This window comes from Nyctereutes procyonoides, unplaced genomic scaffold (assembly GCF_905146905.1).
Source record: "Nyctereutes procyonoides isolate TBG_1078 unplaced genomic scaffold, NYPRO_anot_genome, whole genome shotgun sequence".
Lineage (NCBI taxonomy): Eukaryota > Metazoa > Chordata > Mammalia > Carnivora > Canidae > Nyctereutes > Nyctereutes procyonoides.
Genome location: NW_026575037.1, coordinates 4,469,466 through 4,496,521, shown reverse-complemented (window position 1 = coordinate 4,496,521; position 27,056 = coordinate 4,469,466). Strand labels below are relative to the sequence as shown.

Below are 27,056 nucleotides of genomic sequence, written 5' to 3'. Positions count from 1 at the left end.
CTCACCTTCCAGCACTTCATGAGGAGGACGGGGGTGGACCAGCCTGGGAGCCTGACAGGCCCGCAGAGGGGCCATTTGTTTGGGAAATTGCAGAATTAGTGTCAGCAAACAGTGCATATCCTGCTGTGATCTTGGGGTGGGGGTGGGTTTTCTGGAACACACCTGCGGCGGCTCTAGGCTACCAGGCAAAAGTGCTTGGCAGTCAAGAGAAAGAAGCAGCCAAGCAGCAGGGCCAGGAGTGTGTGTGGGGTGGGGGGATCACTGTTCCACCAACTTTTGAAAGTTGTTTTGTTTGGGTTTGGGTTTGGGTTTTGGAGGAGTGTGTTAGCTGACAGTATGTTTATAGCACAGTCATTAGAAGCAGGTCAGATCTAGACAGACCCCAGCTCTGCCCCATACTAGCTGCTTGACCCTGGGCAAGTTATTAGACCTCTTCCAGCCTGTGTGAAAGGAACAGCTGTAGTCCAAATGCGCAGGATCTACTGAACAGACAGGAGAACCAGGAAGTCAAAAAATATTCATTGACCCTTTCAGTGGACTCCCATGCAGTGAAATCCTGCATTAATCAGCGATGTTGATGGTTTCCCCATTTATTAAATGAGGCTAATATAGGGTGCTGTGAGATGAAATACTCAGAGTGTCAGCCTAAAGCTCCTAGTAAGTAAGTGTTCAGTTAACAGTGAGTGTTGTGTGTGAGACTGATGGTGGTGTGAGCTAATGATGGGCCAGCTGAGTCATGGGCCTCATAGCCCGCCTGCCAAGTTTCGGGTATATTCCTGTTGTGATCAGCAGTGGGACTTTCAGAAAGTTAAGTTTTCTGTGCCCATGGTTTCTTTACATGCCAAATGGGGCTGATCATACTACATACCTCAAGGGGATGTCTCAAGGGCTGAATGAGTAAGACAATGAGTTAGACCCAGCCTGGTGCACAGTGGGCACTACAGGAGCGCTCCTGCTGCTCACCAAGCCCCTTGGACTTCCCCAGATTCCGGCTGACATCTCTTCCTGAACTGTCTAATTTGCTGGCACTCCTGGGGAGTTTACTGAAGACATAGCAGCTCAGAGAAGCTAATTGTTTCACAATAAGAGTGTCAAGGACACTGGGATAAGCCCAAACCCAAGTACAGCACCCATGGATGCTCATGTAGTAGATGCCCTTGTCTTGCATCTTCTGCGCAGCGTCCTTGAGGCAGGGAGGTCATGATAATGGCCACTTCTACCAAGAGAACAAGCAACCCCCCACAAGGTCACAGAGAAAGCCCACTTCCTCCTTCCAGCAGGAAGCCCTGGCTCTGTCCATTCTCTCCAACACTGTTGGCTATCTGGTACCAACATTGGCAACATGTTTGCATGTAAACAAAACAAAACAAAACAAAAAACTTTTCATACTAAACACAAACAGCAGCACTCCCTTCCTCTAGCCCAAAGAAGCCTCTGTTGATGCTGGTCAATTCTGGCCCACAGCTTCCACCCAACTGGGAGGCTGGCACACCTCACTCTGTCATATGACACTCCCTTCCAGCCTGTTTGGAGGAATTGACTTTAATGCAAATGCCTGTGATCTGTACCCAGGGCGAAGAAGCAAGATGTCAAAAAGGCCACTTGCTTTTAAAGGGAGTCCAGCATAGTGAGAAATTCTTGCACTACTTGCCAATGTTAATGGTTTCAAGGCTGAGTGCTAAAAATAGGCATCAGTGGTTACACTCCGGTTCCCTGAGAACCCGGTCTCCTGATTCACCTCCCGTGTGGATGCTTTTTGATTGTTCCAGTGCCCGTCGGGACTGAGCCCCATGAAGGACAGCTCTGGCTGCTATGACCGCCACATTGGGGTGGACTGCTCAGATGGCTTCAATGGCGGCTGCGAGCAGCTGTGCCTCCAGCAGATGGCACCCTTCCCGGATGACCCAACCTTGTACAACATCCTCATGTTCTGCGGGTGAGTTGAGCTGCCGGAAAGGCCAGCCAGCTTGCTGGCTTGCTGGACACTCAGTGTTAAAACCAGGAAAGTAAATCTAAAAGAACCATCACCCTAGGCTAGCCCTTGGGCTCTGAGGAAAGAGCCTGCAGGACTGGAAGAGCAGCACTTTTAACATCAGAGTTGGGAGGACCTTCAGGGAAAGTCTAGTCCCATCCCCGTGGGGGAGGCCCCTGAGCACAGTCACTGCCTACATACTAGAATTTTCCAGTCTGTGTTCTGTGGAACTGTGTTAATGTGTTTTGTGACAAAAGGATTCCATGGTCCAAAGGTTGGGAATGATTGTGTAAAACTAATTAATTATCCAAGAAGGGGAGGGGGCAATCTTTGGAGGAGTGGAAAACCTAACAATTCTGCCCCTGAAGTCCCACCATTTTGTGTAGCCACCCTCCCCCAGACGTGATCATTCTTCAGTGCAGCTCCTCCGCAGTGAGGTTGAGTGGCTCCCTCATGAGCGGGACTTGGTGGGTGGAAAGATTAAGATTAGAATTCAGGCGCTCTCTGGTGTTTTAAAACTTCTGTGGTTTCCTCAAAATTTAAATGTACACCACTGACTTATATTTAAAGGCCGTTTCATGTTATATTTATAAAGTACAGTTTGACCCATTCTTATACCTTCATAGTTTGCTTGTCTGTCCTTCTTCCTGTCTCTCCCTGTCTCCCCACTCCTTCCCTGGTCACCCCCCACCACCCCCTCCCCATCTTCCTGCCTATCAGGGAGGGTGCACACTTCATGCCACACACCATGTTAGTCACTAGGCAGCACAGATGAATGAATGACGTATAGTTCTTGCTCTCAAGGATCTCATGCTCTAAGAGGCTTGCGATTAAAACCAATGTTTATAATAATTATATAGAATATATAAAATAGCTATGCTATTTTAGCTCTGTCACCAGAAGTCTTTGCCTACTGAATAATCATGACAAGACTATTGGATGGAATGGGGATGTTATTTTATTATATTTCATTTCTTTTCAAATGAAAGTTTTTACCTTCAGCTTCTTGTAAATCCCATTCCATAAATGGAAGCTCGATCTAAATTTTAATGTCTCTATAATGTTATTGTTATGGTTGACCCACTTCAAGTAGTAGAGATAAATCCATAAATTATTTAATATACACTGGAGCACCTGGTTTGTGCAGAGAATCTAGTTAGGTGTTAGATACAGGAGAGGCAGCAGGAGGGGAGACTGGCCTCTGCCCTCAAAGGAGTTCAGAGTGGGACACACACATGGCGGAGGTAGGTCAGTCTGGAAGGGGAAGCTGTAGACTCTCCAGCCACTCAGCTTGGAGTGACTTTCCAAGCCACTGTAGGGAGCCTGCCAAAAAAGTTCCTTGACTTTACGTTTTTGCGTAAAGACTAAACAGCATGCACTTATAATTGAAGAGCTATAGTCACATCTGTTAACACAAACATGTAAATGGTAAACGGGGACTACAGTAACAGATGCAGTAAGGTGGACCTCAGTGGTCCCTCTGCTGGTAACAGCGATAGGAGGATTTGATGCATATTTGCTGTTTGCTGGGGACGTTGTTAGTTCTTTAAGTTCGTTGTTTCACTTGATCTTCTCAACAACCCTGTAAAGCAGCTTTTCCTCCACCTTTTACAGATGTGGAAGCTGAAACTCAGAGAGTTTAATCAGCTGACCTGAATTCGCCCAGTAAAGGGCAACATCACTGCTTTTCACCACTTAACACTATGATTATTTGTTCCTCCATATGGAAGAAAGGTCTTTATCTCGTTACAACAATTACCATAGATAGTAATAAATGATGTGTTTTAATGTCATGAACATCTATAAATTCTAAATCTAGTATATTCTAAGGAGAGACCCACATTAAATTAATATGCTTCTTAAGTGACAGGTTTATCAAAGTAGTTCTTGAACTAACAAATTATATTCTTTTCAGTATAACTACAAATAAGGTCCAATTAATGACGTATGGGTCATTGAGCCATGTTTACCAACATCAGTATTGCTCTTCCATTAGAGTAACTGTACATGTTTAATGGGGAGGGACACCAAGGAGGTGTTCACACGGCATGCCCTAGCGTCTGTTTAGTTCAGGAGGGCTACTCTAAATGGAGGGGGAGTTAATATGGATGACCCTGTGTTTGGATACATTCAAACAGAACACAGTCAGAAGATGATCAATCTCTCTAATTTCTTAGTTGACTTGTCACAGGACCAGATTAGAAGGTTATTAATTTCTTAAGCACAGTGTCATTTTTTTTTTTTTTTGCTGCCTAATTACCCTCCAAACAAATGCAGGGTCTGGCCACATAGATGGTCCTGGAGAAAGGTTCTAGAATACCTCAGATTTAAATGTGGTAACTCACAAGTTTACCTCCAGTGACTCTAACCCTGACCTATCTAGGAGAGGATCCACTTAAAGGAGGAAGTACTCTAAAGCTCTGTAAGCACTTATCTGGAATGGAAAGGCGAGAGGTTCTGTATGGTCACATAATGGAAGGAGGCTTGTAGGTTTAAGAAACTGAGTTATAAAGGGGGCACAATCAAATTGGAATACTCATAATCTTTGCCACCCAACACTCTCCCAAAGGTGTTTCTTCCCAATCTGTTAGGTTGAATTGACTGCATAGCTCATTGATGGAACAAATTTTATCTTGAGTTTCCTACCACGTTAGGTGCATCGAGGATTACAAGCTTGGTGTGGATGGTCGTTCTTGCCAACTCATCACGGAGACCTGCCCAGAGGGAGGAGACTGTGGGGAAAGCAGGGAGGTTCCCATGAACCAGACCCTCTTTGGAGAGATGTTCTTTGGTTACAACAACCATTCCAAGGAAGTGGCTGCAGGACAAGTGTTGAAAGGAACATTCAGGTGAATCTCATGTCTATAGAACTGATTATTCAGGGCTATTGGTGCATCTTCTTCCCTGAAGAGCTTTAAAGTCAGCATAAAGTTTTGTGCTTTGGAGCAAGGTGAGCATGATCCTAAAAGGACAGGTTGTGTTCTCTCCCATGGTCTTCTCCTCTTTCCAGAATCCGGGAACCATGCTTCCTCTGGGTGAACAGTCAAGTGTTAAATACAATTCTATGGGGCAGACCTGGTGGCTCAGCGGTTTAGTGCTGCCTTCAGCCCAGGGCCTGATGCTGGATACCTGGGATCGAGTCCCATGTCAGGCTCCCTGCATGGAGCCTGCTTCTCCCTCTGCCTGTGTCTCTGCCTCTGTCTCTCTGTGTCTCTCATGAATAAATAAATAAAATCTTTTTTTTTAATTTTTTTTAATTTTTATTTATTTATGATAGTCATACACAGAGAGAGAGAGAGGCAGAGACACAGGCAGAGGGAGAAGCAGGCTCCATGCACCGGGAGCCCGACGTGGGATTCGATCCCGGGTCTCCAGGATCGCGCCCCGGGCCAAAGGCAGGCGCTAAACCGTTGCGCCACCCGGGGATCCCCTAAATAAATAAAATCTTAAAAAAAAAATACAGTTCTATCTTGCCCAGGCAGGGACTGAAAGATTTTCCATGGAAGCCACCAGAGAATGCTCAGGTTCTGTTTTGCTCTGAGTGGAAGAATCAGTCTAGAATAGCAGTCCTCAAGTATGGCCCATGGAACCCAAGGGTCCCTGAGATCTTTTCAGGGGATATTCAAGGTCCTGCCTTTTCCAGTTACAGAAAGGCTGGATTTTCTTCATTCATATCAACCCAGATAATATATTGCAATAAGTTGCATGCAGATGTGAGAATCCAACTGTATCTATTAAGTCAGACATTTTAAAAATTTGCAAAAAATATTTTTAAAATGCCAACCCCTCATCATTTTTCATGCTATGTTCAGATTTAATGGACTGATTATTGTCATTTTAGATGCATTAATATGTATTTCTAAAATCTCTCTTTCAATTTCTAATATGGTAAATATTGATAGATATAATCCATACAAAGAAAAAGCTACTTGGAGTGTTCATTTATCTTTAAAACTATAAAGGGGTCCTGAGAACAAAATGTTGGAACCATTGATTTAAAATATCTCTTGGAGATTTTCCATTTGACCCCTGTTCCTATTCTCTCTTAGGCTATTAGAGTACATCTTCCTCAGAGCTCATGCTTACCAGGAGATAATGATGATGAGGGCAAGGAGAAAGCGGGGGGGGGGGGGGGGAGGAGGATGTCATAATATGGACCAGCAATTTATAGCAACCTAGGACTGGACTCCTATGAGCAAACTGATAGTAAGTATGTGGTGGCTGGAGTTTTCTCTGTAGTCTAGAAATGAGACTGCATCTGCCTAGATCTTGTGGAGGTTAGGATCAGGGACTAGGGTCTGGGATGGAAAGGAGGGAAGAATGTTCTAGATCTTCTGACTAGACCTTTTCAGCTGATATTTTTCTCATCTCTCTGAGCCCTCACCCTACCTGTCACACCTTTTCCTACTCCAGACATGTCCATCAAGTGGGGTTCAGTGAGAGGGGAACCTTTTGGTCCAGGAAGAATTTTTTATTATAGGTTGAGATACAGATTGCCCATCAATGAATGGGGTTCACCTTTACACTCAGAAATGAAAATCTGCTAACATTTCCAGGCAAAACAACTTTGCTCGAGGTTTAGATCAGCAACTGCCAGATGGTCTTGTGGTGGCCACTGTCCCCCTGGAGAATCAGTGCCTGGAGGAAATCTCGGAGCCCACCCCCGACCCTGAGTTCCTGACTGGTGAGTGTGCCTCCTGCCCTTACTCAACTGACAAAAACCAGGCAGCTCCCAACAGTTTCACAAGATCAAAACTCTTGACCTCACTTATTTTTGTTTTGAAGCCAGTGATTTTCTTGATACACAATAAAAGCTCAATTCTAAAACACTATATAGTAAGATTATTTGTCAGTGAAATTGCCAAGATTAGTATATAATCATCTGCAAAATGGTCTAATAATACCTTTCCCTGCTAGTCTTATTGAGATCTTTGAAAATAGATGGCATAATAGATGGGTAAAAGTTCAGAGGTCTCAGTGGATTAGAGGGAGTAGAGTCAGAGAGAAGGTGGATGTCTATCATCACCTAGACGTCTGTCACTGGGGCCACTGTGTTCTCTGGAAAGTACTTATGGACCAGTGTGAGAGAGGAGGAAATGCTTCTCATTTCTGGGCCTCTGAAGACCACCCCACCCATTAACACCTCATGGACCAAAGAAGACACTTCAAAGGGTCCGTTGAACCAAAAAGGGGGAGACAACCAGGAACTCAGCGTCATGTGCTAGAAAGTTGGATGTGAGCTCAGTTCCACTGCTGGTTTGCTCATTTCCCATTATTTTTCTCCCTTCCTCGTTCTATGTCTCCCTTATCCTATACCTTTCTGTCCTTTTCCTTTCCTTTTCAGAAGAACGGGTTGTGCTAAGGGCAAGCCTTTTCAAGATATCAAGTTATGTTTAAACTTTATTTTAGACATGAACCGGATTAGAAATAGGTCTGTCTATGGGAGTATTGTGTAGCATAGACTCTGGGGCCTAATAGCTCAGCTCAACTCTTCACTGGATGTGTGATCTTGGACAAGTTGTCTACCTTCTCTACCCATGAAAATGGATATAAAACTATCCTCCATGTAGGATGAATACAAGGAATAAATAAATTAATATTTGTAAAGTTTTTAGAATTGTTCCTAATGCATAGTGAGATGTACATTTGTTGAATAAATAAGTATATCAAGGAAGAAAAGGAATATGAACATTCAGAGTACCAAATAGTATTTTCCCTATAGAAACAGAAAGAGTAAGGGAGAAAACAATTTAAGTATAAGCTAGACCAGGAATAAGTGTCATCAAAATCTAAAAGATGACACACACAGACACACACACTAAACTGAAAAAATTAAAAATGCGGCCTTTGGCCATATGTCTAAAGCTGACATCTCTAGTGTTCGAGAATCTAGTTTTCTTTTTTCCACCACTTTTGCTGAGAAACACTTCCTGTGTGTATGCAAAATGCATGTGAAGGGAAGTGTGAGATGATACACACAAACAGAACAGGTTCCACATTAGAGATACATGTCTTCTGTTTAAAGCTCCACCAAGATCTCACATGTAATAATGTATTGTGGAAGTGAGGAGATTATACTTCAGGTGCTAGGCTGGGAAGACATAGAGTAGTCCTAGATGCTACCTGAGGCTTTTTTGGAGGAGTGTGTGGCTAAATCTGAGAAATATCAGAAGAACATACTTGAATCTACATCTTTGGAAATAAGGGACAAATCCAAACTTGGTCCTCATCCACAGCACCCTTGGACCTCTCCTAATTTGGCATATTTGAGGTAAAAGGAGTAAAAGGGTATCCATATGGATCACTTCCATTTTTCATGGCCTTGAAAGAGTAAAGTCTAACATTTGATGTACAAAGTTTCAGTCTTATTTTTTAAAGCCCAGAATGACTAGAAGAATTAAAGAGATGGTTGACCAAATTTCTCCCATATTAACTTTCTAGTTCTGGTAACATTTTAATTGTATCTTTCCTGAGAGTCACATAGAGAATATCGTATCATGCTGCACTAGGTGCTATTATAGGTCATAATCCCCATAAACCTACAAGCTGAGAAGATTTTAGAGCTAAAGTGATCTTCAGAATCTTCAATCTCAGCATTTACAATTTACAAGCATGGTGATGTTCCCCCCCCCCCCCCATGGAAAGTCAGTGCTCCACTAATAAATAGGTTCTTTATTTAAATACATTTGGAAAGACTATAGTATCTACTTCTCAGCAATTTGTAACACCTTAGCCTAGAGAGACAAGTCCCAAGAAGCCCTGGAGTGAAGAAATCCCTTCTACTTCACTTAACCCAGCAATTCCCAAACCTATTTAACTAGAGAATCCTTTTACACATAATAACTATTTCCATCTTTCAGAATTATTGGTTTGAAGAAAACATACTGGAAAATATTGATTTATGTGTGTTATCTTGCTGAGTGCTTCCCTCTTCATCAAAATAAGAGTTAAGAACTCTGAGCTTCACCAGCCTTTTTGGGGTTAGAAGTTGTGTGGAAATAAATGAAGAGCCGCCAAATTAAAACAGGTGAAGACTATTTATTCAAAGCTTGCTAGAGCATAGGATTCAGCCACCACCACTTGCATTTTGGCCAAGACTGAAGGCAGGCAGAGGAATAGGAAAAGGAGTAGGAAAGCTTTAGAGGAAAGAAGCAAGTGCTTCAGGTGGTCTCTGGTTGGAGGCTATTAGCATGTAGGTGGGCCAACTGGCTAGGAGTGAGGCATTCTAGGTAGATGTTTAGATATTTGTCTGGTTGGACCTAAGTTGAAAGCAAGAACAAAAACTAGGAAAGTTGTCAGTTATCAATCAAGTCCTGGTCATGTTGGGCCAATTTTTACAAGCATATTGTTTGGCTTCCTGGACTGATTGCTGGAGATAGTGGTCTGACTTCTCTAAGTGATTTGTAGACAGTAAACTAGCTTCTTGGGCTGGTTCCTGTAGATAATAGGTTGGTTTCCTGGGCTTTTTGTGCCAGATTATGGGTCAGAGTTCTATTTTTTATAAGCAATCTGTCTGTTGTCTATTTGTATTTTAAGTCTCTCAGCTGAGAGAAAGAAGAATCTGGAGGCAGACCAAGGAGAGAGAGGAAGCTGCTGGCCACATTCATGGGCCGATGGATGCCATCATTACTAAATTTGTGTGAAGATTTAGAGCTCTGATCTCTCTGGAACTTCAGGCTCATCTGAAGAAAACAGACTTTTAAAACTTTTGGGCATAATACATTATGACATTTCAAATAAAATAACAGAAGAGAGCAATCCTCCCTCCCTCTCTCTATCTCTCTCTCTCCCCCTCCATCCCTCCTTCTTCCTTTCTTTATTGCACAGAACTCTATTCTGTCATTCTATTTTCCAAGCATAGTTAGGGGAAAGTATGTTCCTTCTTGAGAAAACATAGAGATATTTTGTTCAAAAATAAAAAAGAGTCATTGAGAAATGTATTCCCAAATAATAATAAAATAAAATAAAATACTAGAGCTGACTATATGTCAAGGGCACCCTGAGAAAGAATCCTATGACACAGTCTATGACAACATATACTTTAAAATACCCCTTTCTAACTAATGGACATATTATCGGTATGCAGGCACAGAACAAACACCTCCACTGTTTCCCTGACTATGGCGGAGCCGAGATGCACGCAGTAGGATTATTGTTCAGGGGCTAAGTTTTGGGGCTCAGATGCTTGGCTCATCGTGGATGAACATGGGACACTGCTATCCCTTCCTACCCCTGACATCCTGCGTTCTTTCTTTCTTCTTCACTCTGTTGTTCTGAACTAAAGCCTAGGAATTTATAATAAAAGCATCTATGAAGAAATGGCTGGTTTACACAATTAGCGGTGATGAGGCAGATGATAATGAGAGAAGCCATGCATGTATATGATGCTTTATTTTTTCTCAACATACTTTTATGCTTATAACTTTATTGGGCTCTGGCAGCCTACCTGTGAAGCAGGTCAGATGAATTCCAGTATCACCACTTTTCAGATAGGAAAGTGGGAACATATGAGTTGCCTTGTCGAAAGTCACAGAGCTGGTCAGAATCTCAGGTTTGAAGAGGAAGCAAGAGGTCACCTCAGCTAAGCCTCTCACATGGCAGATGACAGCACTGGCAATAAAAAGTTCCCCCAGCCAGGTAGCCAGAGAGGAACTCAGCCAGCGACTGGCAGCAGAGACCCGACCCCTCCAGCAACACTGCTGGTGTTAGAACTCCAGCTTCCTGATTTCCTGCCCGTCTCTTTTCCCGCTAGGAAACAACTCTATTAAAGGGAATGTTTTCCAATACACTGAAAAGTCTTCATTGACTGGATTTGCTACTCTTTTTTTTATTATTATTATTAATAGACTTCTTGAAATCACAGCAAGCTGGTGAGCTGATGTAACTAGAGAATGCATGTTATGTAGAATAGTTCTATGAAGCACTCACATTTTATGCTCTAATGAGGAGTGTTAATCCTGTAAGGTTGGAATTTCATTTATATGCTTTTAAAATTAACTGAAAGGTTAAAAGCCAGAGCATGGGATAGTATGACTGTTGTCACAAAGCCTAATGCCCTGAAAGAACATTTGAAAGAAGAAAAGTACTGAAAACCTTCTTTTAGTTTCAAGCAACTTATCTTTGATTGCCTGAGATAAAGTGTAAGCAGTTGATTCATGAAGCACCTCTTCTGACCTTTTTGCTTTTTGCCTCACCAACAATTATTCCTGTATGATTCACATGGAAATGGAAATTTGGCAGTTACTCGGCTAATTTGATCAGAGCTGACAAGCAGCTAATTAATCCACCCCCTCTTCATCCAGTTTATGTATTAAATTAGTTGATTTAGCCTGAAGAAATCATGGGTCAAAATGGCAGGATAATTTAGTATGTATGTATTATCACCATTGTATTTATACATATTATACATATAATATTTATACATATTTATACGCCATTGTATTTATACATATTATACATATAATATTTATACATATTTATACACCATTGAATTTATACATATTATACATATAATATTTATACATAAAGTTTCTATACATGTTGCCATTATATTTACATATAAATATATATGCACATACACACATGCATACATATATATTTATTTCTATAACTTACAGCAAATGTTAGGCATAGAGATGAAGCTAAAATTGGTTTTCTAAACTTAGCAAGGTGATTTTTTTTATTTCTTGTAGTCTAATTATTTTGTTTCTGTAGCATTTTATATTTATGGTAATGACTAGAATTCAAATTGGATGCCATTCTTTTTCCGCGATGCTCAAGCAAGAACAGCCCATTTTAGCATGTCTAAGCGGCTACAAGGATATGCTTATTGAGAATGACTTTGGGCAAGTACCTTGGCTTCTCAGAGCCTCAGTTCTCTCATTGTTAAAACAAAGACCGCAAATAAAGTGTCTGTTATAGTGTCTGGCATTCCATACAGGGCCACCCTGCTCCTTAATGACTGAGTCACGCTGACCCTGTCCCTCCTGGTGAAGAAGAAATAAGCATTATCAGCTTCAGAGTAATTAAAACTTAAATACTGAACACAAATCAGTTAAATGGGACAGAAAACTCAATATCAGGTACGTGAGCTGAGTCAATTACTACAGCTATTAAAGAGAGTAAAACTTGCGTATGTTACAGTAAGCCTAGAGTTTCATATAAATTTGCTAAGGGAATATTATAGTAGAATGATTGAGAACCCCACCCTGTCTCAGATAGATCTGGAACTCCATCCTGGCCCCGCCTCATGGCTGAGGGTCCATAACACCCTCTCTGGGCCTCTGTTTCCCCATTTACGAACTGCAGATGATAACACCTATCTCGCAATGATCGAATGACTTTATATATGCAGAGCGCTTAGCAAAATGTCACAGAGTAAGGCTCAATACATGAGAGCTGTTGTCACTGTGATTCCAGAAATTCTCTCCATCAAAGAATGCTTTCTCGTTTTCTCACAATGACACCCGCTAACCCAGTAGGCTTGGGACCTGAGAATCAATCTCACACACTGAGCCTGCGTCTCCTCTGTCCCTAGGGATGGTGAACTTCAGTGAGGTGTCTGGATACCCTGTGTTGCAGCACTGGAAGGTCCGGTCTGTGATGTACCACATCAAACTCAACCAAGTGGCCGTCTCTCAGGGTGAGCACAGCAGCAAGCCGTCCCTCCTATTTGCTCCTGGGGCGTGGAGTTCCTTTCCAAGGGCACAAGCCTTTGATCCCATTGTGCAAATACAGCCTAAAATGGAGCCACTTTGTGAGATACATAACCTATTCACTCAGATTCACCCCTTACGGGCAAACACCCAGAATCCAATCGTTGTCTAAGGATAGATTAAATTGCAAGTTTTATCTTGGACTATAGAAGAGATGGAAAGGGCAAGGCGGGGCTGCTGAGGATAAACACCTACTTTATCATTCTTCCTGGGGTCACACAGTATACAAAGAGGATATGCAAAAGTAGACTTTTTTATAAATTGACAGAATAAAAACCTTCCAAATGCAAAGAACATCCTTTAGAGTTTTCATACAGGAAAGAAATAGGGGAAAAAAAAGAGCAAAAATGAGGAAGGGGTGGGGGAGAGGGAATAGAAAACAATGTTTATGGTCCCTAAACAGCAAGTGAGGAAAGATAGATAGATGATAGATAAGAGAGATAGATACCTAATAAGTTAAGGAGCAGTGAATTCCAAAAACAAGGACAAATTGATCCATAACAGAACAGTGAGGCGCCTTGTAAAGAACAAGTATTCTTCACATTTGAGCGGTAAATGCCTTGAATCAAGTTTTGCCTAGCACTGAAGCAATCCTAATGTGCAATCTGCAGATGGAAAAGTTGCTACAACTAAGGCCTTAATATAGGTACACATCTCCATCCCACCTCATCCCCTTGGACTAGGACAGCCTTTCTCAGCTCCTTCCTCCTTCCACCTAAAGAATGTAGCAGACGGGAGGGTTACACCGAGGCATCTGGTTTCTCTGTGTTGGATGAGAAGGTAACCAGAACCAGATGATATTGTTGGCGTGGGATGGCAAGACAAGGAAAAGGATCTTCGGGTCAGCAATCGGGAGGCAGAGCCTTAGAGCCAACAGAAGAGAGAACAAAGGTAGGGGATGAAATTATAGAGAGGAAGTGAGACCTATATTCACAAAAGGTAAAACTTTATGCATCGGGAAAGAAAATGCATTAAGGATGTAGAATATTTCCATAGGACACAGGGGGACTCAGAACTCTGTTTAATTTCACCTGAAAGGGTTCTTGGCAAGAAGGGCCCGGGGTGGGAAATCTTACTGAAGTCAACCCTGCTGGTACAGAAAAACCTTGAAAGAACTAAGCTACTCCTCATTCTAGAAAAACGCAGCAGTAGAGACTGTCCTGTTCACATGCAGCACGGGTGATGGGCACACTGGGGCTTAACAAGGGGATAGCACTGCTGCCATGTGCCTTTCAAAGCCACACGTGGCATCACAGGTGAAATGGACTTCCGCACTTGGGGTCTCATGCCAGGGCCAAGCGTTGCCTTGTCCTGATAGGACACAGGTGTGTACAGAGGAAGATTGCCTGAAGCTGGCCTGGTTCAGAGGTATTAGATTTGGAAAACTGGTCATGGGAATTACCAGTGTAATTTTCCTAAATGGGAAAAATGAATCCCTGGAGATTTGTCTGGGGAGGCGGGAGGGGGACAAACAGATCCCTTCCTCCATCTGCCGTCTCCCTGCCCATATACTTGTGATTTTCTGAAATAAATATAAGCGGTATATTAATGACTTTTCTCACTCCTCTTCTTCCATTATCTTCCCATTACCAGTGTCTATGTCTGGAGGCAATTCTGGCTCCAAAAACTCTTTTGGTCACTACCCACAGTTAGAATCCACTTTTAACACTGTGACCTTGAGATATGCACACTCCCACATACGCACAACAGAAATTTCATGAAGCAGTACTTCATTTTACGATGTGAAATGTTCCTTGCTGGTATTTGTGTTTCTATTTTAGGCTATGCTATTCTTTTTTTTTGAAACGCTATTATTTGAGCTCACTAAATTGATTTAATGTCATGACTTATGATTTGAAAAAAGAAAAAACAACATCGACTTAAGCAGGGAGTTAGATGTGGCAATGTTCTGCCTGCGTGAAGTTAACGTAACCAACGGGCCTGAGAGATACTCACTTAGGAACTAAACTGTCTGAGTTAGCTAACTGGAAACGCTCACCTGATGGTTCCAGCCAGCTCTCTGACGTCACTTTGGGCCATCCAGGCACTTCTGCTTTTGAGGCTGAATGGCCTGGGAATCCAGATACCCAAGGTGTGAGTCCTCACTCTTACTCTTGGGTGGTGTCTCTCCATAGCCCTCAGCAACGCGCTCCACTCCCTGGACGGGGCTACGTCTCGCGGGGATTTTGTGGCCTTGTTGGACCAGTTTGGCAACCATTACATCCAGGAAGCAATCTATGGCTTCGAGGAGTCCTGTTCCATCTGGTACCCAAACAAGCAGGTCCAGCGGCGACTCTGGCTGGAATATGAAGACATCAGCAAAGGTGAGTGATGTCCCTAGATCATCAGCAGATTCTACTCCCCATGCAGGTACGGCGGTCTAGGTGCAAATCATAAGACCAAACCAAAGGAGTCTGTTGGCAAGGGACTAATTCAGATGATGCTCTGTGCCCATCCCTAAAGTTGCCGAGGTTGGAGTGTTTCAGGAAACTTTATGTGCAGGAAGGGGTCAAAAGTGTATGGTCACTGTGTTAGATATCATGGCCAGAGTCCTCTAACTACCTGTCCCCATGCATTCTGCTGTCATAGCAAGGGTTAGGTATTCAACTGTTTTTATGGACTGGGGGAGAAGCAAGAGAGTGTTGCAGTCTCCCCCACTACTTCCTACCACCAGCAGTACTGCCTCCACCCTCCATGGCTGGCAACCCTTTCCAATAACCACAGAGAAAACTCTTCTTACTCCATCCTGCCCTGTGTTTAGGCTCATTTTCCTACTGATGTGTGCAAAGAGGAAATCTCCATAGGCTCAAGTGTTTATACAGCTCTGGATAACAGCCTTACAAATAAATGTTTGTCCACTGTTTGATAGCTAGTTAGTATTCAGTCCAAGTAAGTATAAGAAATTGGAATTATTCAAACCTTGTGAATTCACCTTCTGGTATGGGAGGAGTACTGGCTGGCAAATACGTATTCTGATCAACCAAAACTGAGGTAGAATTGCCATTCATGGAATTTCTTCTGAGCTTATCCTCGTGGCACTCTGATGAGGGCACGTTATGGATGTGTGAGTTGCAAAAGGGCAAGCGATGAAATTAGTGCGATGGAAACTGAAGAAGTAGGTCATCTTAACATTTAATGATCAAGAGTCCCTCTGCAATGAGGGACCCTGTGTGTCAGCAATGCTGTGGTAGAAAATGTGCCTCCATGCTGAGATGCTCTTGACTTTCTGAGCTCCATACACATTTTTATTTTGTCTTGCTCAATAGGTAGCAGAGGCATGAGGGCCTCTCTTCTGGCTGGGCATTTTCTTACAGAAGAAGCAAAAGGCTTGTGTCTGGGCTCCAATTGTTACAGGCATTTCCCCCCAAGCTCTGATTCCTCTAAACTCAAAGACACAATCACAGGCTTCTAGCATCCTTTCAAACTTCAGTCTCTTAAAATTGTTCCGATTCCAGTTTGCCAAGAAAGGAGTGTCATGTAAGCAAATGTAGATAAGACCAGTTTCAGCTGGCACAGCTTTCTTACATTTCTGTGCCAGAGCTTAGTGATTGAACCAAAAGGCTAATTCTTCCCGTTTCTGTTTGCCAATGGTTCAGGGATGGCGAGGTTCTGGGACTGCTGGGAAATGAGTCTGACCTTCCCCAGAACTCCTGGTTCTTCTATTCCTTGCTTCTGTCCTGAGCATTGCAGTGTCCTTGAAGTTAAACACTGAGCCCAGGGAGGAGATGTATCTATGACCTTGGCGCTGTGTCCAACCTATCTTGATCCCAAGCCATTCTTACCATGTAGGAGTTCATTTTGTCACACTCCAACTGGTGACTTTAGTTCTCTTAGGTATTCTGTATACAATCCCTTGCCTGTTATTGATCTTGGAAGATATTCAAACATTTTAGTATGTCTGCTTAGATCTCTTTCAGTTGTCCATGTATATTACCCCACCCCCCGTCTTACTCTGCATCATAGACTTTATATCTCTTCTGTTGTTTGGTCTGCATATTACTCTTAAATGTTTTTCTCCTCCCTAGGCACTAATTTCTTTTTCTTCCAAAAGCATGAAGTATGCTGATGATGAAGACTCAAATACGTAAAACAAAGGAAGATTTTCTTCCACTCGTCTGCACTCTGAAGGGATTGCTCCAGAATGGGATTTATATGCTAGTGGTGACAAGTATTCTGAGAGGGCTATACCGCCCATGACATAAAAGTGACATCTTGTTGGACTCAAGTCTTTTGATTATATGTTCTTGCCTGCTTCAGCTTTCAAAACCTCCTAGTAAAAAGGGTTCCTCTGCTGTTTACTTTTGCACCTGTGATCAGATACCTAAAATTGCTCACCGAATGAAAAGGAAAGGAGGTTGATTAGGGGTGAAATGAAATGGAAAATGCACAGGACTTACGGGTTGGGTATCTAGCACCTGTCAGGTGACTTTTGCTTAGTTCACTGTTGGAATCTTGCTGTAATGCCATCTTGTGTTTCTTTCCAGCTCTCATAGTTTATGGATCCTTATAAGTCCCTCTTTATGTGAGCAATTTTCCCAGGTCAGGCATTAGGGTCAAGATTGCCCTCTCCTCTCTAAGTCCCTACAAAATCTCTCAAAGGTAGAGTTAATGCCTTAGTCAACTTTAAATTCCCAGAGTCTAACACAGAGCAGGGCATGGCGAGCCCCCAACAATTGTTTATTGTGGTTATTGGTGGTGGTGGTAGAAGGGGTGGCGGCAGCTGTGGAAACGGTAGGAAGAGCCCTTCTGGTGTGGCAGGTTTCCAAGTGGGTTTTATTATAGACATGCAAAGTGCTCTAGTTCTGCCTGACTGACGAAAACTCACAGATGGATATTTTTGGCCAGATCCTCAGAAGGCATCCTTCCATTCATCATGCACTTATTTGTTATACTACCACTATATGGTTTGGCCATACCAATATTTAGGAACATCTGTCTTTTGGTAAGTTTGACTGAAGCCTACAAAAAATAAACTTCTATTTCTCATTGCTTAAGATTAGCCTCTCCTTTTTTTTTTTTTTTTACAGAGCAGATAAGATCTATTAGCATTGAAATTTCCCAGCCTCCCCTCTCCACTGCTAAACTGACTTTTACCTTCTCTCATTGTTCTTTGCCCTCCTGCCTCAGAAAGTGTAATGAATTCTTCTTTAGGCTAAACTCTCCACCTGTGCAGCAGTACCCGTCCCCCTCTGCTTCCTCTTAGACCCCATTCATTCAATAGTGTCTTCATCTTTTTTTTTTAAGATTTTATTTATTTATGAGACACATACACACACACACACACACACACAGAGAGAGAGAGAGAGGCAGAGACACAGGCAGAGGGAGAAGCAGGCTCCATGCAGAGAGCACGACGTGGGACTTGATCCCAGGACTCCAGGATCACACCCTGGGCCGAAAGCAGGCACTAAACCATTGAGCCACCCAAGGATCCCTAGTGTCTTCATCTTTACAATCCTTCAGCCACTTGAATTGTTCCTCCCTCCGCCTTCTGTCTCCCCACAAAAAATAATAATTTCATAAACATACAAATCTTTTACCACTATTTCCTTTCAACATATTACCACCAAACTTACTGAGTCAGTGGTTTATACATCTTTTCTCTACTTCCTCAACTTCTTTTCACTTTTCAAATTATTATTATTCGCTCTCAACCCCTTTCACTCTACAGAAACAGCTCTGGAGAAGGGAATCAAAGGCTTCTTAATCAGAGGTTCACTTTTCCATCCGATGATTATTTTATCTATGCCTGCTGAAGAATTTGTCCCTCTTGACCAGGTCTGCCTTCTCAAAAATTCTGTCTTCCCTTGGTGTCCCTGATTCTATTCTCTTGCAGATTCTCTTTATAATTCTTGGTCTTTATTTCTCATTCTTTTTTTTCCCTTACACCTCTAAAGAAATCATTACATTTTGCTTTCCAGAATTTCCTCTGTAATATCCAGCTTCACTGTTGCTGAGGGATTCTCTTCAATTCCACCTCAACCTACATCTCCAATTCTTCGCTTCTCCCAGACATTCAAGACCTCATCTGCCCTTGAGTATTGAGCATTTCTACCTGGATATTCTGTGGGGATCTAAGTGGTCCCGTCTCTTTTCTCTGTATCCACTAGTACATTTGTCCACTATGCTGTGGGATCACGACACAAAGTGAGGGGTCACTTTGTGACTCCTCCATCCTCCATCCACCATATTCACCCATTTACAAAGTGCTATTCTTTTTTACCACCTAAATATTTCTCCAATAGGTGTCTCTTCCTGTCCATTTCTCGAAGTTGTATGAGTTTACAGTATCAGCTCTCATGAGAACTGGGGCTGCTTCCTCACGTGGCTCCTTTTCTTCAGTTTCCTGCCTCTCTGGTGTAGTCCACGTGACAACTATCTTCTTAAAACACCACTTAACCACATGACTCCTTGGCCTGAAGTCCTTCACTAACTTCTAGCTGCCTTCCCAACATGAGCGTAACCTTGCTCCCTGTATTAGTTTCCTAGGGTTGTTGTGACAAATCACCACAAACTGGGTGGCTTAAAACCACATAAATTTATTCACTGACTGTTCTGGAGCCAGAGGTTCAAACTCAGCTTCAGTGGCTAAATGCAAGGTATAGTAAGGTAGCTCCTTCTAGAGGCTCTAGGGCAGAATCCCTTCCTTGCCCCTTCCAGCTTCTCAAGGGCGTCTGTGTTCCTTGGTTTGTGGCCGTCTCCATGTTTAAGGTGTGTCACTCTGATCTCTGAGTCACCTGGCTCTCTGCCAGGACTCTTCCTGCCTCCTCTTTCTTATAAGGACCCTTTGGATTACACAGGGCCTGCCCAGATAATCCAGGATAATCTCCCTATCTCAGGAGTCCTCATTTAAGCTTCTCTAGGAAAGAAAGTTCCTTTTGCCATTCACAGGTGACCTTCACAGATTCCAGAGATCAGGACCTAGGCATCTGGCCACTCCCTACACCAAGTGTCCTCCCCTTGGATACAAGGCTGCTTGCTCTCAATCCCAACCCTTGCATTTGCTTGCAGACAGTGGGAGACCTCAGAGGCTCCCTCCCTGCCCCAGTCTAAGGCCATAGATATGCTCATTGAGGTCTCCACCACTGAGTTTCTATCTCAGAAATTTCTTCTTGGATCCCTGTCCCTTCTCCTCTTGGGGTTCGCTGTGTTTCTCCTTTCCCAGATGTCTCTGTTCAGTTGCCTAATTTCTGGGAGGATCTTCCCCTTTCCGTAGCCCCTTAAGATTAGCAAATTAGTCTTCCTGGCTACAATTTCTGCTTCTTTCATTTTTTAATTGCCCTCTTCAGCTGTATAAATTGCCATTTGCAATTAGATGATACTTGTCCCAGTGTCAAGCCCCAACTCTGGGTCCAGGATCAAGATTTGGAAGAGGGCTTTGATACTTTGCCACACTTCAGAGACTATGTGTATGTGCTGCCTTGTCCTGTGTTCTGCCTCCATTCTACGGAGCCATCCTTCCTGCTCTTCCAGATGAGGGAAGCTCATATGCCACCACTCCTAACACCTCCCTTGATGCTCTGGGCAGAGTTGTTTGCTGCCTCTTATGGCTCCTTGTATGTATCCCTTGGTGATGCTCTTCACATTTCCCCTCTTGTCATTCCCTTGTATGACTGTCTCCCATGGTAATAGATTTGACAGCACTTACCATAGTTCTCTCCTTTTTTTTTAGTTTAAAAAGATTATTTATTTAAAAATTCAAAATGTATAAAACAGAGTAAAGTGAAAAATAAATCTTCCTCCCACTCTTATTTCCCTGTGATCAAGTTCTACTCTCCAGAGGCAGCCAGGCAACCATTGCTACCAGTTTCCTGTGTATCCATCCAGACATATTCTATTCCTAGCCAATGGGAAATGAACAAACCAAATTGCAGAAGAGTTCATTGGGAAATGAACAAGAGCAAATTGCAAATTGCAGAAGAGATATATTAGGGTCTCATCTGTTTTAAAAAATTATATATGTAAATATGTGCCAATACACATACATATAAATATATATATAATCTTCTAGTCTCTCACTAAAAATATGCCTATGGATGTGTGTATACAGTATGTATATGTATGTATACATATCTATATAGAGAGAAACATATGTGTATAATCTCAAAATAGCTTTATTTGTGTATATATGAGAACAAATTGTCTGCTCCAAGATGAGGGCTATGGGGCAGAGACTTTTATTTTTTGTACTAAAAATTTCTGTATTGGTTTTCCCACAATAAACATGTGCCATGTTTACAATCAAACTCTTGTAACACATTGAAAAAATATATTCTGAAAAGTTTGCGTTACCTTGAGTGGAGGCTTACAAAGTTAACTTAAAATAACCAAAACAAAATGTATAATTGCTATCTACAGAGAGCTGAACTTTGGATAGAAATCTGGGAGGAAGCGCAAAACAATATCATGTCTTATGAGTATTTGAGTATATCCCTGACACAGTGCCTGGCATATAATTAGCATCCACTGTTTTGGAAGGAATGAATCCTTTATTTTGTTCTTACTTCAGAAGAAACCAATAAAGAGCTATAGATCTGTAGATTCCAGAGAAGTGACCAAAAAATAAAAAAAAAATTTGAATCTTCTTCAAATAAGAACTTCCAAAGGCTTAATTTTAATCCACTACCTGACAAGCTAAGCACAGTACATTTTCTTTCTTTCTTTCTTTCTTTCTTTCTTTCTTTCTTTCTTCTCTCTCTCTCTCTCTCTCTTTCTTTCTTTCTTTCTTTCTTTCTTTCTTTCTTTCTTTCTTTCTTTCTTTCTTTCAATATTCCATTCAGGAGTGGATTTCCTCAGGGCTTTCTTCCTTTCCTTTTCCAACCACTTTCATTGTTACTTTAGATCTGACCTTTGTCATTATCTCTCCTTGCCATTGCCTTTGGTACACATCAGTGAGGTTATGTGGGTTGACAAGTGGCAATAAGAAAACTCTTCTGCTGCACTTTCTCATCCCATAATCCACTGGGCTTTTGTTTGTTTGTTTGTTTGTTGCTAATCTGTTGCCTCGTTTCTGTGGGGAAAGTTAAGAGGAACAGCTTCTTCTTCCATGATACAAAGCTGAAGGTTTTTTCCATTAGGTGACCCTCTAGCTCCAAGAAGTCTTAAGTTAAATTAGAGTCAAAGGAGGAAGTATACCACCTAGGTGGCATTGTATTTCCACCACACAGGATGCCATGTTTTCCATTTTCCATTGACTTGTTTTTTTCCACTTTCCATGGATTTGTTTTTGGGTGGATAGAGCCTTAGACAGACTCAGTTGGTCCCTCTCCCCAGAATAATGAATAAATTTCTGCTATGGCTGAAGCAAAAACAATAGCTGGATCGGCAGTCAGCCTTCTGATCCTGGTCTCTGAGTGTGGTCAGCAGAGACCCACTCTTGTGCATTTGATGCTGGTGCAGTTTGTAGGCTAACTTACATAATTGTGGTAAATGGCATAAAAATCTGATTAAGTTCAGGACACAATATAGAAATCCAACAAAGAGTGATAACGTAAGTTTCTATAATGCTTTATGTTTTACAAGCCTAGGGTTGCAAGCCAGCTCCAAAGGCTCTTTATATGCACATTTACAACAATGAAGTTAGCACTCTAGTGGCAAAGCAATTATGGCATATAGCTATTTTCTTTAAATGATTAATTAATTCATTCCTCAAACATTTGCTGCAGGCCTGCTATATGCAAAGCCCTGTAGTGAGCAGAGAGGGGATTTGGGTTTAGAGGAGACAGCTGTTCTATGGCTTTCCCAGGCAGACAGGCCTGGTGAAGGTGCTGCTGAAGCTGAGCCTGGTGGTATCATAAACAGAGGCTTTGAAAAGGAGCTAAGCTTTCCTAACATATGGGTGAGGTTTAATTTGAGTCTTCAAGTCCCTAGGCTCTGATGCAGAGTCCAGAGTTAACTGGATCTGTAGGCTGAAGGAAGACATCATCATGAATAATATAACCAAACAGCATGTTATAGACTCTTCTCATTTAATCCTGAAGTCTTACCCTCCCCCATTTTATAGATAAGGAAATCGAGTCTCAGAAAGCGTAAATAACTCACAAGTGGTCACATAACTAGTCCATGGGAGAGCCCGGACAAAAAGAATGCCTTGCCTTCCTGAGATAGATTGCAGGTGGCTGCATGCCGTTTTGCCTGCCAAAGAAGAGATTACAGTAGGAAGGTTAGTGAACAAAATGGAGGTGGGACTAGGACATAATTGAAGCCGGGCCATTGGTCTAAGATGAATGCAACAAGGCCAGATGTCAACCCTGGTAGGACTTCACAGTGGATCCACTGCCTTTTACCTCGAGTTTCCAGGATTTTTGATTGTTGTGGGATTTGGGGGCCATGATTAGTGATGATGGCACAGTTGCTGGAGTAGTTTTCGCTTTCTTCTATGGCAGTGTTCCTCAAAATTAATTATGCATACATAACACCTGGAATCTTGTTAACTTGGAAATTCTGATCCAGTAAGTCTGGGTGGAGCCTGACATTCTGTATGCCTAACAAGCTCTCACCTGATGCCAATGCTGCCAGTCCAAGGATCTTTGAACAGCTAGGTGATAGACCTGTCTCAAAGATGAACAGAGAATGGGTACCCTCATCATCTTTGTTCGTCCTGTCCAATGCAGGAACTTTAATGCTGGAGCCATGGCACAGTGGCCTCCGGGGGTATGTCCTGGTGTCATCCCCACAGAGGAGTGTCACAGATAAGAGGACTAGACTGAATGGTTTTCACTTTGGACCAAGACTTTTCTCTGATTAAGCCATTGATCGGTAGGCTTGTGTGCAGAATTGAACAGTCTTAAGCCCTTAGGCACTGAAGGGAATTGGAAACAGGCCAGCAATCAGGACTAAAGGTGATAAGGTGATTTTTCTAAACTTTGTACTGTAGGCAACATTGTCTTCATCTTCCTTTCTCAAGCATTCTTTAGGTTTTTTTTTTTAATTAGTATATCAAGAGGACACCATTTTTTTTTCTTGTAGAAACCACTAATGGTTATAGAGTTTCATATTAACATAGGGCTAGCATTTTAGTTAATGGGACAAATGTGGTAGTGATGTCAGATTGCCATTATATAATTATGGGCCTGACAATAGTGACATATCATGTATACATACAATTTAGTAGTTAATTATAGTATTCTGGATTATTTTCTACTCCAGACATGTAAGCTTTGCCCTCACAACTTGATTGATTGCTTCTTGGAAGAGAGCTTACCCATTCATTTAGTTAACACCTTCTATATCTAAACATTGGTCTAGGCACTAAGCGTTTAATGATGAATGACACAAAAGGTTTCCTGCTTTTATGGAGCTTATATACTAGTGAAGAGAGACAGTGGCAGGTAACAAATAAATGAAAGCAGTAATTCCAGATAGTGAGAGATACTGTGAAGAAACTGAAAACAAGTGATGTGATAGAAGTTGGATTGAGAGCTGATTAAGATGGTGGCCACAGAGAGGCTCAGCGATGGTGATAAGGGGATAGGGTTTAGCTAAGACCTGGAAAAAAAAGAAGGAACTGGGACAGAACCATCCAGATGGAGGAAATAGCAAATGCAAAGGTGTATAATTTTTTAAAATTCTCATCGCTTCTAGCATAATGCTTCTAGTAGAGCCTATAAAGTTACTTGGTAAGTATCAGTCTGATACCCAATATGACTGTGATGAAGAGAGGAGCCTGGATCTCTGATGGAAGATGAAGAGAAGAAAGCCTACTTCCAGCCAAATTTGTTGTTTCCTAGATTCAACAAGCTGAGATAGGACCTGTGTGTTTAGCCCATCTTCTTTTTTTAAAACTTTTATTTCCAGTAGAGTCAACATATAGTGTTATATTAGCCCATTGTCTCTTATCCAGCCTATAGATCAGTGCTCAGGTGGGATGGCTGTGGTGATAATAGATCCAAGAGAAATCAGCAGAAGGCACAATACATATATCTACCAGCACTTTTATCTCTGATTGTAAGTTATATGCTCCACTCCACAATTAATAGCTTATTTTTGAAAAAAAAAGTTGGATATAAATTTGCAAGATAGATGGTGATACAAGGGCATATTCCCCATCAAATGTGAAAATCTGAACTTGACATCACTTGGGGTTTTCATTCTTTGGGGATGAATGGCTTGTTTCTTTCTTTTTCTTTTAAGATTTTATTTATTTATTCATGAGAGACACAGAGAGAGGCAGAGACACAGACAGAGGAAGAAGCAGGCTCCATGCAGGGAGCCCGATGTGGGATTCGATCCCAAGTCCCCAGGATCACGCCCCGAGCCAAAGGCAGACGCTGAACCGCTAAGCCATCCAGGCGTTCAAAGTGGCTTGTTTCTTAAGTAGTAATATGTCTCTTCTGCCCGTCCTACTCTAAGGTGGCATGTGGAAGGAAAAAGCACTGGTGGGGAATCAAGAGATCTGTGTTCTTGATCTCAGTTGAGCCATTAGCCACCTGGCCTGGGGCAAGTTACTTAACCCTCTTCAAAATAATCTCACCTGTATAATAACTAACCTGAATTATATGATACTTAGAATTTCTTCTACTTCTAATGTTCTGTGACTCTATGTACTCTGCCAGTGATTTCTACTTCTAATAACAGAATGCAACATTTAAAAATGCCTGACTCATGGCTGAACAGGTTAACTCAACTGATGTTGCAGTAGAAGAAGTTTAGAGTAGTTGTTTGTAACAAGTGTTTAAAGTCAAGCAATTTTGCATAAAAATTTTTATTAGCTTTGGCTCTTGAGAAGTTTCCTTAATGGCCGTGAGCCTCAATTTCCATGCCCTGTAAAACAGGGCTATTAGTACTTATCTTACAAGTGAGGATTGGATAAGGATTGAATACAGTAATTATATGTGAAGCACAATGTCTAGCATTCTGTAAGTGTTCAATGCATTGTGAGTCCTCATATTATTATTACTATATTATTAGAATTATTTGAATAAATTTTCAGTTCAGCTTATTATTTTTTGAACAAAAGAATAACTGATAAAAATTTCAAAGGGATATCAATAAAACTTACCCTAGGTAATATCACTCTTCACAGAAACACTAGTGTATATTTTACAAGTCACAAAACACCTACTAATTAGGCTAATGGAACAGAAAGCCCAAATCTTCATTCCAAAAATCAGGGTCAACATCTCATCATTTCACAACCATTTTCAGTTCCAGTTGTGGTCTCTTTGCTGGGAAAAGATCAGGAAATAAGCACAATTTCTCCTGCCCATATGAAAGAGAGTTTTTTTTTTTTTTTTTTTTTTGGTTGGGGTAGGGCATGAGGGATATCGGAATGTGCTCTCTATGGAAAAGGATCCCCAGGGTAGCCTTTTTGATAAGCAGCCTGGGTGTTTCTGCCTTTTAAGTGCAAAGGAGCTGCCAGGTGCCTTCCACAAAGGGGGAAAAAATTCATGAATGTGTCCAGCTGTACCAGCCTCCTTTTTTACCTGTGATTCAAAACCTTTGCTGTCTGGCTCCACTGCCTGCATCTTTATGCAGATTCCTCTGGTGACCCAGAGGTGGAACCCTGGCCCTATTTACAGCTAAAGCTCCAACAGAAGTGGATGTTGGGACCAAGAGAGAACTTGTTAGCAGTTTTCTGTTTTTGTTAGACCCCTGCTGTAGAGAAACCTCAGCTAATCTCTGGGTTCACTCCCCACACCTACCGTATCTCCAGCAATGTGTAACACCATGCACAGTCAGTCGGTCAATACTGATGGAATGAGTACATGAGTCAATGCCATACTCTATCTCTTCCTCTCCCCTTCCCAAGAGAAATGACAGTATATGTCTAAGATAGCATCTCCTTGAACACCTTGCCCCCAGAGCCTCTGGCACCAGCCTACCCTTTCATCACCCCTCATCCCCATCTCCAGATTTGATTGTTTTGTGGGTATGGGGAGGAAAGGTGGGGGTGATACGTCATGAAGTCTGGCATTAGAAGAATAGGCTAGACCTTAAAGCCCAGTGATTGGCACCAAGTAGGACTAGGGTTAAATACCTGGAATGGAGTAAATCCACATGTGGACCTCCCATTTGTGGTAGTCATTCCAAATTACTGGCTACCCCTTGATGTTCTAGGAGCCAATACCAGCCTTTCTTTTACCACTTTTCCTGAAATTACCTTTCTTTTATAAAGCAAGTTGGAAAGTTTTCTTGGTGGGGTGGAGTGGGATATAGGATAGTGGAATATGTATCAGGTATAACACATAACTTGTGTTTAAACTGAAACACAAAACATAAAACCATTTGACTTAAACCATCAAATCAACAAACCCTGTTCATTTAAGCTGATCTGTTTAGCCACTCACCATTTCTGGTTCATTCCTAATTCCCATTCCTCTGTTGTCAGAGACAGTCTTCCTGAATCTCATGGAACTCTTGGGAAGTTG

At 42.0% G+C, this 27,056-nt stretch overlaps 1 protein-coding gene across 1 annotated transcript in view; it reads left to right on the top strand.

The window, feature by feature from the left end:
* ASTN1 (astrotactin 1) overlaps positions 1-27,056 on the top strand; it is a 300,455-nt gene that overhangs the window by 214,033 nt on the left and 59,366 nt on the right. Inside the window, exons 12-16 of the mRNA XM_055319541.1 lie at positions 1,770-1,936; positions 4,627-4,821; positions 6,529-6,656; positions 12,510-12,614; positions 14,823-15,011. Of these exons, the coding sequence (XP_055175516.1) occupies positions 1,770-1,936; positions 4,627-4,821; positions 6,529-6,656; positions 12,510-12,614; positions 14,823-15,011 (784 nt within the window). The remainder of the gene's footprint in view (positions 1-1,769; positions 1,937-4,626; positions 4,822-6,528; positions 6,657-12,509; positions 12,615-14,822; positions 15,012-27,056) is intronic.